Source organism: Penaeus monodon, chromosome 20 (genome assembly GCF_015228065.2).
Source record: "Penaeus monodon isolate SGIC_2016 chromosome 20, NSTDA_Pmon_1, whole genome shotgun sequence".
Lineage (NCBI taxonomy): Eukaryota > Metazoa > Arthropoda > Malacostraca > Decapoda > Penaeidae > Penaeus > Penaeus monodon.
Window position 1 is genome coordinate 11941384 of NC_051405.1, and position 1396 is coordinate 11942779.

The following is a 1396-nucleotide window of genomic DNA, read 5'->3' on the forward strand; positions in this document are numbered from 1 at the left end:
AGGGATTTTTTTATATATAACTCCAAAAGTCTCATAGCAAATACTATATGTAGCAGTTGCCCCATACATCAAGTGCATTATGGTGTAGTTGTAGAATTAAGATCCTTAGTTTGTATGCTTGGTGTTAGTTTGTTGAAATTAATTCCTTTTTGAATGAACAACTTTCAGCAGATGAAGAAGAATGTGCATGATCATTGTTATTTTGAAGACTTAAATGAAAACTTTTACATTTATATATTATGGATTTTGTGTACATTGAATTTTAATGTCGAAAAGTGTTGGGTTTAACATCATCTAGAATTTCTGCATAATAATTAGTACTATTAATGATTTAGTAAAGACTAGGATCCATGAATACTATGAGGAACTTTACTAATCTTGCCATCTCATATTGAACACATGGATGTGTGCATTTAAATAGAGATCTTAATTTGATAAATGTAATGCTGGGAACTATATAATAGAGATGCACACATTGACTGATTGCTGTATAGTTAGACGCAGAAGTAAACATACATATGCTGGTATATACACTTTTTTTTGTCAAAAATTTAAATGGAAATGCATATGATAAAAGATCTTTAAACAAATAAGTTGCTTTAGAATAATTGAGAACTGCCATCTGTAACAAATTTCTTTCATTACAGGAACATAAATGATAATCCTAGTCAACTTACTAATTTCTTTTCTCTTGGCAGGTTAATCCATTTGAACAAATTTTGGCACAAGAATTCCTAGAGAAGATCAGGAATGCCAAAATTGTTGCCATCTTTCATAGAAATCCCATGTCTGCAGAAGACATCTTTACTATGCGTCTTCAGCTACACAAATTGAAGTTGGAATACTTACATTACAATAATAGTGTATGAATTTTTATATTTGTGTGTTTTAAGCCTTTCTTTTGTGAATGTGTGTATCTTTCTGCTTGTCCTTTGTAATTATGTGAATGTATATGTACATTTTTTGTGTGCCGATGTATATACATGCATACATGTTATTATTGCTCTGTGCATAAGCAAGAATGTCAATGAAAATATGTGTATGTGAATTTTTGTCTCCATAGTTTGGAGCCTATGACTGTGACAGCACTTAAGTATGTATAATTGTGTGAATGTGTAAGTCTTATGAAAGACAACTATCCTAATTTCTTTTATTTTTCTCTGTTTACTCTGACTATGCTGTTACTTATATTCACTTTTATTTGGATTTTACAGATTGCTAGACTTGCATTTTCTGGATCAGAGTTTGATGCTTTGTTGAAGTTATATGAATCAAACACACTCACTGTTGTAGGAGAAGCATCTGTAGCCAAGGTAAGATCGGTATAAAGGTATACCCACAGATTATGTAAACAATGATACTGGAAGCATTGCAAATTGATAACAAGCTAACATGG

At 31.1% G+C, this 1396-nt stretch overlaps 1 protein-coding gene across 1 annotated transcript in view; it reads left to right on the plus strand.

The window, feature by feature from the left end:
• Positions 1 to 1396, plus strand: part of LOC119585622 (39S ribosomal protein L10, mitochondrial-like) — a 6406-nt gene that overhangs the window by 1848 nt on the left and 3162 nt on the right. The window contains exons 3-4 of the mRNA XM_037934291.1: positions 699 to 863; positions 1215 to 1313. Of these exons, the coding sequence (XP_037790219.1) occupies positions 699 to 863; positions 1215 to 1313 (264 nt within the window). The remainder of the gene's footprint in view (positions 1 to 698; positions 864 to 1214; positions 1314 to 1396) is intronic.